The sequence below is a fragment of the Limanda limanda genome, chromosome 16 (genome assembly GCF_963576545.1).
Source record: "Limanda limanda chromosome 16, fLimLim1.1, whole genome shotgun sequence".
Lineage (NCBI taxonomy): Eukaryota > Metazoa > Chordata > Actinopteri > Pleuronectiformes > Pleuronectidae > Limanda > Limanda limanda.
Window position 1 is genome coordinate 9,555,294 of NC_083651.1, and position 13,759 is coordinate 9,569,052.

Below are 13,759 nucleotides of genomic sequence, written 5' to 3' on the forward strand. Positions count from 1 at the left end.
AACAGACTGCCGACCGACAGCGCGCAACCTGGCTCCTCTGGCCCCCGGAGGCCTCTGCCCCGGTGCCTGGGGGCCCACAGGACCTAAGCAGGCAGGAAAGCTCCCTGTGCAAGTGTAGCTAATGAAGACAGGATGAGAATTTTTTACGTGGCTGAAAGAGAGGTAGTGAACTCAACAAGGACAAACTGGGAATTAAGGGTAAATGAGAGGAAGGACAGAGAGTTACAGTGGCTGCCTAACGAGGTACGACAATGTTTATAACAACACAAGTCGGCAGTAACAGAGCAAGAAAACCAATTATCTTTAGTTGCCTCAGCAATTTCCCTAAAGTTTTATTAACTTATTTCCAGTTTTCCGCCCCTGTGTCTGCATTAATCTATATTAATAATAATGTTTCTTCACATTAAGTTTATTATTTAAATGTCTTCCTCCACAGTTGCACCACAAAAGAGTTTAATATATCTTTGTGTCAACGTAATTGTTCATGGTTTATGGTTTAATTTGTTGTCCTTACCACCATTTCTTTTTCTTCTTCTTGGGTCACGTCCTCTGTGTGTTTTAAAGCTTCTCCTTATTGGGAGAAGCCTCAGCAACTTAACGCACAGACCCATGAAGAGTGACCGATACAAACAGTGGAAGAAATAATATCCGACTTGTTAATTGGCTCGCTGTGTTTTTTCCTTCGTCATACATCGTTTTAAAGTTTTTACACAAAGATGAACAAAGTCCTGGGTTGACGGAATTAAGAGTCAACAAAATGAAATATTGCCTTGAATAAAAGTAGGGATTTCTCTGGTTTGAACATTCGTGGAAACGTGTTGGATAATTAAGTACACAAGTCAATAATATATATATCATATATGATTTTGTACGTATTATATCTTTAATTTGCCTTCTTTATACTTCAGTGAATGAGTGAGCACACACGCAGGTTTCTGTTTGTTTTTGTCTATGTGCAGGCGAGCATGTGTCTCTATACACGCAGATTTAGCTCAATGCGTGTGTGTGTGTTTGTCTGCAAGTGGGAATTCGTGCTTTTGTGGCATGTGTGCCCTCAGCATGGGGCCACGGTGGGCCCCGTGCCGGCCAGCTGGAGGCTCAATCTGTTGAGGGGGTCCACTGCTCTGTGGTGGGAGGTCGGCCGGACCCATAACGACGGCCCAACCATTTGCCCCGGCCTCCCCTCTGACCGAGACGTGCAGCTTGGCAGGCCCAGCCAGGGTCTGACAGCTCCACACAACCCAACCCACAAGACACTGTGCAGGAGGAGGAGGAGGAGGAGGAGGAGGAAGAAGGCTACATACACTGGATTTAGGTGAGAGGAGGGGATTTCGAGGTGGCGGCAACTTTAGTGAAGGGAAGTTAAGGGGCTGATCACAGGAAGGCAGCAAAAACAGCAGCAGAATAAGAAAGAAGAGGAAAATAAGAGATGGAAAGAGTCAATAGAAAGAGATGTTGGAGCCCATCAGTTGTCGGATGACGGAAGAACATGCGTTATTTTGGGCCTTCCAGTGAAAATAACAGACCCCCTCTTACCTTACAATCCTACTAGGTTCTTTTACCAGAGGAGTTGAATGTTTCTCCACAAACACAACAACTATAACTAACATCTCCCTGCATATGAAAGCAGTTAAATAAAAATGCAGATAGGCGATATATATTTCATTTTGTTCCTCCTCTTTTTATCTCCACACAGACTGCTCAAACCTGATTGGTCAAACTAGACCAGAAACAAGAAGCTTCCAACCCCCGAATCATGTCCCTCACAGATTGTAGACGTTCACATGCAGAATCAGTTGAAAGTCAAATGAAGGACGACAGAGGACAAGAGCTGAAAGGACAGAGATTATCTGTGTGAGGGAGAATAATATGCTATGAAGTAAAGTCTTTTTGAACCCTTCAGATATACTAAATCACAGGTCAGTTTGAGTCACAAACCAAATGAAGCAGTTTATAGCCATGTTTTCATCTGTTAACATATTGTCCTCATTACCTCAGAAAAGGAAATGTGAGTGATGTGTTCGACTTTGTCCATTTGTTTGTTTTTCCGCAGGATTAAACAAAATTTACAGATTGTATTTTTATTGACTTTCTTTAACATAGTGAGATAAACATTTTTACCAATTTCATGGAATAATTAATTGATCATAATCATAAAATCTGGGATGTTTAGTGGACTAGTATGAATTTAAGGGGAGTGTTGATGGAGGTTTACACTTACATAGAGAATGATTCTTTTGTTCGTTGTTATTTGGCTTTTTTAATAAGAGTCATATTTAATTTATAGTATCGTTTGTGTGTGTGTGTCTGTGTGTGTATGTGTCAGTCTTTTGGGTCCAGATTACCTCTCTGCTCTTGCTGACAGTCGATGCAGGGCACCAGGGTTACATCTGAGGGAGTGTTTTTAGCGGTCACCAGTATACAGTAGGGACGTTATCGCTGGCACCATCTGGTCATGAGAGCCAACGTTTATCTGGCACAGTCTTGGCCAGTGTCCATACCTGCTTGTTACACACACACACACACACACACACACACACACACACACACACACACACACACACACACACACACACACACACACACACACACACACACACACACACACACACACACACATTTCTAGTCTTCACATCATCATCCTCCAAAAACTAAAAAAGACATGACTATGACATGAAGTAGACAATTTGAAAGACATTTGAACAGCATTAGAACAAAGTATGTCAATTTTGCATGTTGTGCAAATTGTACACACTGCCAGAGGCCACTGAGGGCGTCAGTGTCATTGGACCTTCAACGATTCTTGTTGGCTCAGTGGCTACTACACACACACACACACACACACACACACACACACACACACACACACACAGGCCCGGGGGTCAAGCTACCCTAAACAACAGGCTGAGAGCAGATGTCCGTCAACCCTCCCAGTCCTGTTAATTAAGCACCACCACAAACACCAAGGATGCAAGTGACACACACAGACACACACACACACACACACAATCCATTTGCTTTTTTTTATAATTTCTTCACCCCCTCTTCCTATCCCCTCCCTGCATTTGACTAAAATAAACTTTTGCTACTGTGTCTCTGAGACGTGCTTTAAATCCTGTGTCTGTCTGAGCTTTGACACATTTTTATGAAAGAGAGCAGTTGGTGGAAACATGCACTTGGGTCTGTTTCACAAAAGCAGTTTGTGAGCATGACGTGTTGTTGGGCCGGCAGCCTCTCTGGGTGACTTTGGCATCATATCATGGTCGCTGCTGAACGGCCTCAGTGTTTCCCCCTCCTCTATTGTCATCGCAGCGGGCAGCGGGGTGAGGAACGGGATTGTGTGATCCAATGAAGCGTGCAGTTATCAGAGACTTCAGCCCCGCTCATGAAGCTGACATCACCCGATTGCCTCAGTTTGGCCGAGTGTGATGCACAGCAGGTCACTGAGGACAGGAGGGAGAACCCCAAAATACCCACAGAGCCTGTGCAGTCAGTTTTCAGTGTCTTCCTCTGGTTGACCTGATCTCTCTGATAAAAAACACACAAAGACCTGCCTCATTTTTAATTCGTTTTATTTTCTTCAAATATTTGAAGTTGATATGCCATGGAATGAGAAGTTGACACTCGGAAGCTTGGGTAACTTCAAACTTTATTGGAAGCAGAAACATTAGAGGTGTTTTCCTATTTGTATTCACAAAGATGGTATTTTTTGTCAGAGGGCAGGACTTAATGATTTCACGTTCTGATTTGTTTTAATGCTGTCACTTCAAACCCTTTGCTTGCACCCTGACAGCCCCTGCTTGAGCTTAGATTTGCTATGTGTTCAAACTGTGTGCCTGCTCATGCTGCTTCCGTGCGTGTGTGAAATGTTGGACTTTATTTTCTGTGCTTGGATGTTGTCTACAGCCTTACATCCTGTTTCTATAGTGCTTGTTCTTCTAAGGGTCATCGGTTCAATGGAGCCAATCCCAGCTGACATTGAGTGAAAGTTGGACTCACCCTGGACAGTTCAGCAGCGTGTCTCAGGGCCAACAACCATTCACACTCTCATTAACAGCTACACATGCAGTTTAGAGTCCTCAAGGAACTCAAACACGCAGATTCAGTGACTTTTTAAAATCCCCTCTTGAAACACATCTTTATCAGATAGGCCTTTGTGTGATCGTATCTTTTTATATTTTGTTGGTTTTATTCTTTTATTTGTATCTATCTGCTTTTATGCAATGTTGTCTTCTTTTTATTCTCCGTATTCTCTTTATTTGTATTGATTGCTTTTCAATGTTGCTGTCATCTGTTGCGTTTATTTGTTAAAGTTTAAATTTGCCGTGTAAAGGCTGAGTATTATTTCGCCGTTGCATTGGACGTTGAGTCATGCATTCTAACTTCAACGTTCAGAATCTTACAGAATTTGAATCTTTACTTGTAATTTTAACTTTGGTTGTCATAAATGTAAGAGTTGGACATAGTTGACGTCTTTGCAGCAGTGAAAAGTGTCTTCACAGGTTAAGTGCGTTGAATGTTAAAGGTTCCGTATGTAGGACCTAGTGACATCTAGTGATTGCATGTTGCAGATGAATACCCCTCACCTCAACCTCACAGAAACTGTTGTAGCCCTCAGTTGTTTTAAAAACTCAAAAGGTGTTTGGTTTGTCCAGTCTGGGCTACTGTAAAAAACATGGCGGCCTCCGTAGAGAAGAAACTGCTCCAGATATAAAGTATTTAAATATAAAGGGCCCATAGTAAAGAAAACAACAATTCATACAATTTAAATGATCACACACTGGTGAAAAAAATCACTAGGATTTTTTAATATTCAGTTTCTGCCGGTTGATCCATTTCACTTAAATCTTGCACACTTAACCTTTAAGTATGGTCTATAGAGGGTGAAGTTAAACAATGACTATTTTGCAGAATCTAGCACAGAATGTTTCAGTTGATTTATCCACCAGATGGAATACTACAGGTTTCTGTCGAACACATTTGAATCATGGCTAACGACAGCAGGTCGATGGGGCTTTACGTGATGTAGAAGAGACACCTCTAATGTTTTAGTTTAACGGCATCCTGGGGTTTCCCTCAGATCCGTCTCAGAGGGACTGAGGTGTTAACCACTGATTTATCTGTGCTGCTCCACTGGAGGGAAACAAGTCAGATACTCAGAGTGAACAAGTCTCTCTGTGAAGACCAGCAGCTGCATCCTGAAATGGAATTGTAGAGCCCTCTGCTGGTGAGAGGTCAGAACCTGTGCTCCAGCAGGCAAACAGAGGTCTCCCAGTCAGCTGTAGACAACTCTACACAGTGTTTAGTATTATAAGTAACTTTAATTTATTAGTAGTAGTAGAATAAGGAGTAGCAGTTGTTATTGTTGTTATGAAAACAATTATATAATAATAACAGTATTAACAGTGGTTGTAGTAGTAGTAGTAGTAGTATTGATATCATTAATAGTAGCAGCAGCTGGAGTAATATAACTTTATATTATTATTATTATTATTATTATTATATCATTTTTTTGTCTCAGACCACTACATCTAGGTATTGCTGTGAATATTCCAGTCTTCCAGTATTTATATACAACTGTTGCACACCTGTCCCTGATTTTTTTCTGCCTCTCTACTTTTCACCCTCTTCCTCCTCTTTCTCTTCTTTCTCCCCCACTTTCTCCTCCCACCTCGGTTGAGTTCTGGTTCTGTTGGAAGTTTCTTCCTGTTACAACTTTCTTTCCCTTATTCCCCAAGTTTTTGCGGATTGTGGAAAGAGCTGGAGTTCTCATTATCGTTTTCTAAGGTCTTGGTCTCATTCTAGAAAGTACCTTGAAATAATATCACGCCAACAGATATTACTAAATTGAACAGAGCAATTCACCCTCTGGGGTTCAATCAAGTTAAAGTTGACTGAGTAAAGTATGTTGCATCTCCTCTTTATTCATAAGACTTTACAAATTGAATGTACATGCAGTTACATTTTCTGCATGTTAAAAAGCGAAACCGTTGACCTTTTGATAACTCAGGACTCTTCCAGAGAGAAACAGGGGTTAGTTTGAGGTATGAAGACCCAGAAGAGAAACCCTGTGTCATGTACGTGATGTTTATAAAATCCGTTCAGTCCAGAAAGCCTCTCAGTGATCGCAGCTGAACAGGTCCGTGGAAACTCTGTGCTGCTCCGGCAGGGCCCTGGCAGCAACCAACTCCATGGTGCTGTTGAAGTGGTAGAAGTGGCTGCCTACGAACACTTTGACCCCGGAGCTGTCGCACATGGCTGCGTCGATCTTCTTGAAGAGGGCAATCGTCTGCTTGTTTTCTGCAACACGAGGACCGTTCAATTCCACATCGTAAATGTGGTCACCTGGAGGACGGCAGGAAGGAGGCACGTGAGTTGCTATGGTATCCAGTGGTAGAAACATGAGAGTAAAAATATCTACCCAGAGGTGATGCTTTGACTGTTTCTGAGATGATGCTCTGACTGTTTCAGGGCTGTGTCTTTACCTTTAATGAAGTGAGCGATGTGATTATCCTCACAGACAAACGCAGCATCGATGGGACCCTCAACGCCGAGCTCTTCCTTCAGAGACTTGGGGTAACCTCTCATCCCCTCATCGTCTTGGCTAACATACAACTTGTCATCCTGAGGTGGAAAAAAAAGATCTTCAAGTTTGAATCTTGAGGAAAAGATGACGACAGGAGCAACGCGCTTGTTTTTGTACTTTACCTTGATCATGTAGAGATCCTCATTGAAAGAGAAAACAGCGTCCACATCGCTTTGTAACTCCTCGTAGCCGAAATTTATGTGGTGGGCATACAGTTTGGGTTTGCTCTCATATTGGATGAGATATTGGCCTGCAAGACAAGGGAATCATTCAGAGATGCTGTGGAAGATCACCAGAACCCGAAATAGGAAATGAATCACCTCCCACTCAACAACAACAAATCAAGTAGCCGTCTCTGAAACAGCCTTGTGTCGTCTGTTCTCACCTCTGAAGGCGTACAGGTTTCCACTTTGAGTAGATGTGATGGCGTCGAGGTGAACGTGGCTGCAGAGTTCCCTCTCGTTATGGTCGCTGTTCTCACCTACACAATGAAGCCGATGAAGTCAATGTTTAATGGATATTTTTGGGGTTTGTTAGCGTATGGAACCCAAACTGACTCCAACATCTGTTTTGAGGATTTTCTCAGCTGACATTTGGTGACACAGGAGATGGAAAATCTAGTGTTTCCAATTAACCTGCAAAAATGCAAACTCCACGCAGAAGAGCCCCGGCAAAGCTTGGACTCAAACCAGGACCATCTTGTGGTGAGGGGACGCTGCTGAACGCTGCACACTTAGAAATAAGGGAGAGGGAGGGAGGTGAGGAACTATTATATCATCAATTCATACTATTTACTATTAAATATTTCCTTGCTGTCCTATTGGAGAATGGGTAACAGTGATTCTTATCTTCACTTACTGAAATTTGAGCATCTCATGAAGTAGCCCCTTGCCTCTTTGGGGTATTTTCTGGGCATGTCGCCAGTCTTCGGGTCGAACTTGCTGAAATTGTGTCCATGGAAACAGTAGTGGTGGCCCATGTAGCGGAGAGCGGACGTGCAGTTGGGCATGCCCTTGAACTCTTTCTCCTCCACAGCCTTGGTTTGGACATTGTAGTAGTAGATGTCGTGACCTACAGGAAAAGCAAATTACACACATAGACATTTAGATTGTTTAAGGTGTTGACATCCACTCTGGGGCAACACTTTTTTTTACACCTTTTGGATTGTTAAAATTAGATGAGTTCCTTCACTGTTCATTGATTGTGGAAATAAGACCCTCAAATTAAAGCTGGAAGTCAGCGTTTTAACCTCTTTGTCATTGTTTCACTTCATTGTAGATTGTAAAGGGGAAGCCAGAGTGGATTTAACCCAAAAATGTATTGCATGAATTAATAATGCACATGTCATTTACTGTACACAGGCGTTCAAAGCTTGTAAACTCTCTGCTGCTTCAACATTATTATTACAAAAGGCAGTATATAAAGTATAAAAAATGTATAATTAACATTTGGAGCTGCTTTCAATACATAAGCTTTGCATTCAAGAAAGCAAAATTGACATCTTGCAAAGTTAAGAAATCTACAGCTAAAACCTTAGGTAATTTTATAAGGGTTTCAATGAATTTGGTAATGTGCACTGACCCTTGAAGAAGATGACGGAGTCTTCGTCACACTCTGGTTTGGGACACTCCACGGCAGCGTCCAGGTGGTTAGGGATTCCAGGGAAGACCTCAGATATGTCCTTTGGGTAACCTACCGCCAGCTTGTGATGGTGATAGATGAACACCTTGTGGTCCTGCATCAAAGCACCAACACCAAAAATACCAGTTTACAAGTCGCTATGAATATTGTTCCACTGTGGTTTCTTCTGCATGGTTGGAGTGGTGTTGAATGTTTTCACCATCAAGGCTTTGGACACCAATGGTATTATTGTGCAAGAAAAGTTGAAAGAAAAGATTTTAGTGTCTCCTGACCATCATCATCACCTGAGTTGTGTTCAGCTCAGACCAAACTTTTCAAAATGAGTAATCAAACATAAAATCTATGGTGGCTGAGAAATCCCCACTTGGTGTTCTTGTGGAAGAAACAACTTTAAAGAGTTTAACTCTACTTTAAACAGTTTGTGCATCTTTTTCTTCTCCCTGCTCTGACGACACCTGTTGCAAAACTCAATGACCTTTTAAACTTTGTTTCTATCTTTCCTGTTTTCTCAGAGATTTATGTCCTTGTGGTTTTATTCACAAAAAAGGATAGTAATTTATAACAACAATAATTAGCTTGCACATGAATAAACTTTTCTTCACTATATATGTTATTAATTTTGTCAGATTGCAAGAAAGTGGTTGAATCTAGGACATGAACCTGTCAGGATGTTGAAAACAGAAAATATTGATCAGTCTAAATCGGTCCATGCTATTTTTCCTGACACAGTAATTGTCAGAGACTGGAGCGTACCAAGAAGAAGTACATATGGGTGTGGTTGGGATGTTCCTTGCAGGGCATGTAGAAAGCAGCGTCGATGTGATCCAGGTGGTGATGGTCATCCATCTCGGCGAAGGACTCATTAGACAGCTCTGATTTGCCGTCGAAACCCTTGAAAAGATGGTCGCCTGAAGGGAGATACAGGGCACGAACATTAGATAAAACAAGACAGATTCTCCTCCACTTCTTCTATCTATCTATCTATCTATCTATCTATCTATCTATCTATCTATCTATCTATCTATCTATCTATCTATCTATCTATCTATCTATCTATCTATCTATCTATCTATCTATCTATCTATCTATCTATCTATCTATCTATCTATCTATCTATCTATCTATCTATCTATCTATCTATCTATCTATCTATCTATCTATCTATCTATCTATCTATCTATCTATCTATCTATCTATCTATCTATCTATCTATCTATCTATCTATCTATCTATCTATCTATCTATCTATCTATCTATCTATCTATCTATCTATCTATCTATCTATCTATCTATCTATCTATCTATCTATCTATCTATCTATCTATCTATCTATCTATCTATCTATCTATCTATCTTATCTCAATCCTCAATAAGTATGGACTTACCTTTGAAGAACAATGGGATTCCATCCTCATTCACTACAACAGCGTCCATCTCAAGTCCCTGACAACGGTCGAGTTCTTTTGCACAGAGTCATGATCATGTTGGAAAGAAAGTTTTGAAGAAAGTTGTAGCATCTATGATGAGAAATGTTTGTGACAGGATGTCAAGTTGTCAAAATGTGTGTGAATGCTTTCCATCCACTCACCATGATGATCGTGATGATGTTCAATATGATGATCATCATGATCATGATGATGGTCGTGAGGATCCCCGCCGTGATGTTGATGCCTGGATGAAGAGAACAGAAACAGAAAATTATTCTGATTTCCGAGGATAAGGCTGCTTCACATTAACGCTCTTATAAGTAAAAATGAAGAAATGCACTTCATAAACATAATTATTGTTGAATAAAGACTCTTCTCAATTTTCTATCTAAAAGTTTCTGTTTGTGCACGTGATGCTGAATAAAATATTCAGACAAAATTTTTGATGAGGCGTCCACTGGCAGGTCGGGCTTTGAAAGTCTTTTTTGCAGTCAAAATATTCAAAAACATACGTTACCGTTGAAAACGTTCCAAAGAATGCAACCAATTTTTAATTATTTATTCTTATAGTTTTGAATGTTATTTTTAATCCTTGCAGGATGAGTTTTGCTTTGCTTATACCCACGGCTGTGCTTGAGATCAACTATCGGTCTATTCCACTAAAAAACATGAGTTGAGTTATTGGTGAGTTGAGTTACTCACCAATTAGTTGAGTTTGAGTTTTTCAGGTTAAAGTGTAAAGACTGCTTACGAATAAGGCAGAGCCAGAGCCAGGGCCAGGCAGAGACACAGGGCGTGGGTGAGCTTCATGGTGAGCAGTCCTCTGTTCCAGGAGAGACCTGATAGGCCTGAAGAGTCAGCAGAGCTGGGATGAAGGTACGATGGCTTCTGCTGCAGCTGATGTTTATATCATGTCTGAGTTCAGGCGGATCTTATGACGCTGCGCACCAAAAAAGGAGAGAACAATGTGCAGACGCTCGGGGTGAGTCACAGACAACCACGCAGTTTGATGTCCTCCAGACCTGTGCCCTCAGTCGTCCCACTCCTTTTGGGAGAGATTCAAAGATTTCTAAATGCTCCCTTTTCACCAATCGATAGCGTTATATCAGCGGGGGATCGTTCACCTGACATGACACCATGTCCTCATGGTACCAGGTTATTGGCAGCGGGCTGAATAAACCTCAAATTTGATGACATTAGACAGAAAGAGTTTTCTGAAGACAGATCAGCTGTTTAGGCAGCAGTGATCTCCACTCTAACATTTTATATAATACCCCTTATTCATATAATTTACTGTGAAACATAATAGATTTAACATGTATATTTATTGTGTAAATTCCAGTGAATTTATCAACTTTCATCTGCGTTTTATGCTACTGTACACTGAGATCTATAAATGGTTCTGCTTATAATATAATAAAATCATTATTTTGTATCAGATTCCAGAACACACCAGAACTTTGTTAAGTCTGATCAAAAGCATCCTGGACCTGTTCAACTCTGAGAGATAACTTACTCAGTAAATCATCAAAATAAATAAAACTGCTGACCACTGCACTTAGAGCCCCTGAAACAAGTGTTGTACAACGTTTGTATGGTGAACATTAACAGGGAAAAGGGGTGTGGCCTTTACCTGTCTGCGAATTCTCTATTCTGAGAAGCATGTTCAAAAGAACTAGATATCAAGTACAAACTCAAAGTGCTGTACAAATACACATCATGAAATAGATGAAGCTGTAAAGTTATTGGAAAAAGAATAATATTGTACAAATAATGTTATTGTAAAAAGTCATTTAAAAATCACTCATAAACTACTGCACACCTTCAAACAAGGAAACAACTTGGTATTTCTATGGTTGTGAAATACTGACTAATGTTTTCTGTAAAAAGTTTAAACTGATTTGTCATCTATTACTAATAGATAGATTTAAATCATTGTAAATGTTTGTTTCAATAAGTACAGTAGCAGCTTGAACTATGGAAAGAAAACATAAGTTTCAGCTCTTCAAAAAGATGAATGAAAAGGAAACTGGTAACATATGCAACAGCATCAAGAAATGAAAACAAGGCCGGAGCAGAAGCCTCATCTGACTGCAGAGAAATGTTAAAGCTGTTTTATCTTTAAGTTTCCAGCAACAGCAGCTTTGAAACCGTCTGTACAAACCTGCACACAGAAACCAAATCCAGCAGATACAGAGACAGATGTATTTTCGAAGCTGGTGGAGACTTAACCCGAGCTCTAAACTGAGAGTGAATATTAAACTTTTTCAGGTGAAATACATCAGATTAGCAAAGACATTATTTATCAGCATTAAATAGGCAAACACAATTGTAATTTTTCAACATGCTGTGGCAGATAAAACACCAAGAAACAATATGAATAAGAAATAGATTTTTTTCTGTTTATTTCTAACTTAAAAGAATATAACTTAACAGTAAAACGTTATCTATCAACTTTTAATGCTGAAAGTGGCTTCAACACACATCAAACCCTGTATCACAATATGTAAAACAGAGTGAAACTGATCAAATCTTGATAGAATTTGATTCATTACACCCGAGGTTTGAAACAAAAGTCAACAGGTTCTCGACTGACTTCCTGTGAACTGCTGCATTTCGACTCTGAATTTGTCTGAGGTAAAGAGTTATGGTCATTGTTTCTGTTGCTTTAGCATTTTTTTTAAACATTTTCAGTCAACCCGATTTCATTGGGATGGTGACAAAAATCTAAATATTCCAGCTAGCCACATCTTTGGAGACCATGCGATGCTATATTAACATCTGGCAATCTTCTTGATCTTTCTGACTTTTTCATCCACAAATCAGTTTTCCTTTAACCTTTCCTCCATTTCCTAAATCCCTTCATAGCGCCATTTTTTACCCAGTCCTCCTCTGTGTTATGCTCCCCTCTTACTTCTTTTCTCCCTTGCTCTCATGCTAAACATTTAACAAGGAAATGGAGGTTAATGTGTCCGCTGTTTTCCGCCGCTAAACAATATATTAAACGTTGGTTTAGATTTGCTTTCCGCAATAAACAGCAGCCATCATAATTTTTCTGCTGGAAGGGTCAAAGGTCAAGGTGCATGTGGTCTCGACTGGACCACTTACTTTTAGCCAGTTTTCTTCAAATAGTTCAAAAGGTATTAATGGAAAGCATTTAAAGCTTCAACTTCTTTTTAAGTTTCAAGTTAACTTTAACCAGACTTGAAGCCTTTAATGTTCTTCTGACAAGTTCTTATAAAGTAGCAGAGTTAATTTTACTGAAGTTTATTAAACTTAAAGTGTTGAGTTGCATAAACAAGTCTTTTGTCACATTATTGACGGATTTGTATTTCACAACTTTCATTTGTGGAAAAGTCAGCGTTTTGTTTTTTCACTGCTGCTGGAGCCCTTAGCCTTTGCACCAGAAATGATACAGTGGAAACATTAAGTATGAGGTGACTGTCATGGATGACGAGATAGTTTCAGATGTCAAACAACGCATGCTGGGAAGTCTGGTGACATATTAATCATGTTTGTTTGGAAACTGAATTTGATGATTTTTGTGCACTTTTGTAAATTTTTTGTATTTTTTTAAGTCTAACACATCTGCCCCTTGTTTGTTGTTTTATTGACTTAACAATATATTAAACTAAATCCTCCAAAAATCTAAATGAGACTCATCCTCAGTTTAACAGCAGTCTGTAGTAACTACAAATATCCAGCAGAGGTCCCTCCTGCAAGTTTAATAGAGGAGAAGGTTCTCTAATTGGCTCGTACATAATTCAGATATTGATTTAAAAACGTATTCCACAAATTTGCTATTTCTTTCAGTTTCTGTCACTGTCTTTTTTTTACAGAAAGGTGATTTGGGTATTTGTTAGCCTCCATGTTAAAATGAGAAGAATTAGCTAATGGGGTGAAAAGGTCATTTCTCATTTTCCTGTGAGTTCACTTGTGATCGTGGGACTGTTCAGGGCCCTCACAGGTTACAGGACTGGAAAAGTTAATGAATCCTCATCTTGATTGTCTTGAGAAATATATACAGAGAAAGAATTATAATGAATAGAAATATGAAATATAAACAAGACATGTGTAGAGAAACAAGAAGTTAGTTATGCATTTT

General features: G+C 39.9%; 1 protein-coding gene across 1 annotated transcript; it reads right to left on the bottom strand.

Annotated features, from left to right (window-relative positions):
- Positions 1-5,904: 5,904 nt before the first annotated feature.
- On the bottom strand, positions 5,905-10,541 carry hpxa (hemopexin a). Its single transcript, XM_061089126.1, has 10 exons — positions 10,406-10,541; positions 9,816-9,898; positions 9,613-9,687; positions 8,981-9,135; positions 8,168-8,321; positions 7,445-7,657; positions 6,972-7,067; positions 6,709-6,836; positions 6,486-6,624; positions 5,905-6,345 (listed from the first exon to the last, which is right to left on the bottom strand). Exons 1-10 carry the CDS (start codon positions 10,462-10,464, stop codon positions 6,119-6,121), a joined length of 1,329 nt encoding a protein of 442 aa, XP_060945109.1. The 5' UTR covers positions 10,465-10,541; the 3' UTR covers positions 5,905-6,118.
- Between the last annotated feature and the right edge of the window lie 3,218 nt (positions 10,542-13,759).